At 37.2% G+C, this 1,628-nt stretch overlaps 1 protein-coding gene across 1 annotated transcript in view; it reads left to right on the plus strand.

Moving 5' to 3' along the window:
- LOC107184838 (membrane cofactor protein-like) overlaps positions 1-705 on the plus strand; it is a 4,935-nt gene extending 4,230 nt beyond the window's left edge. The window contains exons 2-3 of the mRNA XM_015571188.1: positions 64-246; positions 590-705. Of these exons, the coding sequence (XP_015426674.1) occupies positions 64-246; positions 590-690 (284 nt within the window). The 3' untranslated portion in view covers positions 691-705. The remainder of the gene's footprint in view (positions 1-63; positions 247-589) is intronic.
- Positions 706-1,628: the final 923 nt, after the last annotated feature.

Here is a 1,628-nt window from a genome sequence, read left to right on the forward strand (position 1 = left end):
GTCTGTTTTCTCTCCTCGGCTAAAACAGCTTTTCATTAATTCTGAAATTTCTTCACTTTTCAGTGGTCAGATGTCCATATCCATCACTCCCTAATGGAACTATTTTGTCAGGATTTGGGAAAAAATATTACTACAAAGCAGAAGTTGAGTTTGAATGCAACCAGGGTTATTCCCTTCAAGGCAGCCGCAAAATTGTCTGTGAAGCTGATAATACCTGGGTACCCAAGATTCCTCGCTGTGTTCCAGGTACAAAGAGTGTCTTACTTTCTTTTCCTGTTTAGATTTTATGTCTTTGAAATATAAGTGACAGAGTAATTGAAATGAAGCAGTTTTAGTATTTATGTCTTAACATGACACATGTCAAAGTCACAAAGAATTCTGCTTTTGTTACTTGTGTATTTTCATAGGGTTGGCACATTATGTATATCACACAAGTTATAAATTTTTCTTCTTTGAATATATGTGGAAAACTGTATAGCAGCCATCTTTAAGAAAATTGAAGCATGGGTATTTTCATCAGAATAAGTTAAGAATGAAAAGACCTTGATTCCTAAGTGGTTAATCCAGTCGAAATTATTTTCTTTTCCAATGTTGACTTCCCCTCCTCCCAGTACCACACCTCCGATTTTGAGCCCTTCAGGTTTAGTAACATCCTACTTACACTTTCAGAACCTTTTAAATTCCTGGTGATTTTTAGAAATAATTTCAATTCCTAGGTATTTTTTCATAATCCTTTAACTATCTGGTGATTTACACTCATTCATCAATTTTAGTGATGAAAGGAGGAAGCACATCTTTACAGCCATCCTACTTGTTTTACGTGATGATTCTAAACTTATTTTCCATGGTCCTCAGGTGGAAACAGCTCTGTTAACTTGGCAAGTTATGTAAACCTTAAATGTGTTTATTTACATGTAAAATTGTTTAATACCTTCCTCACTGGATAGTAGGAATCTTTAAGTGGGATCCATTAAAACATTTAGCACAGTATCTGGCATATCCTAGTAGGAAGTTGTTAAAGGAAGCTACATGCCTTACAGCATCGCTCTGTACGTCAGTGAACAAGAAGATCCATGGCTTCTGCTTTTTAATGTTTGTTTTCTTTCATCAACGTTGCTATTTCATCCATTTTAAAAGTGATCTATCTGATGACACCTTTACAGGGTATCTACCTGATCCAGGACAAAGTTTCATTTCCTGGACTGCAAACAGTTCCATTCTTTTTCTATAGTGCAATTTCAACTGGTATTTTTGGGTGGTGTCTCTAGAACAGGGGTGGGCAAACTTTTTGACTCGAGGGTCACAATGGGTTCTTAAACTGGACCAGAGGGCCGGAACAAAAGCATGGATGGAGTGTTTGTGTGAACTAATATAAATTCAAAGTAAACATCATTACATAAAAGGGTATGGTCTTTTTTTTTTTTTAGTTTTATTCATTTCAAACGGCTGGATCCGGCCCGCGGGCCGTAGTTTGCCCACGGCTGCTCTAGAACAAGACCCATATTGCTATTACCCTCCACTCCCGTCTCATACAGTTATTCTTTTTTGTCTTTACTGGGTTCTTTTTTTAAAATCCTCACCTGAGGGGATATGCCTATTGCTGAGAGAGAGAGAGAGAGAGAGAGAGA

The sequence above is a fragment of the Myotis davidii genome, unplaced genomic scaffold (genome assembly GCF_000327345.1).
Source record: "Myotis davidii unplaced genomic scaffold, ASM32734v1 scaffold1128, whole genome shotgun sequence".
Classification (NCBI taxonomy): Eukaryota; Metazoa; Chordata; class Mammalia; order Chiroptera; family Vespertilionidae; genus Myotis; species Myotis davidii.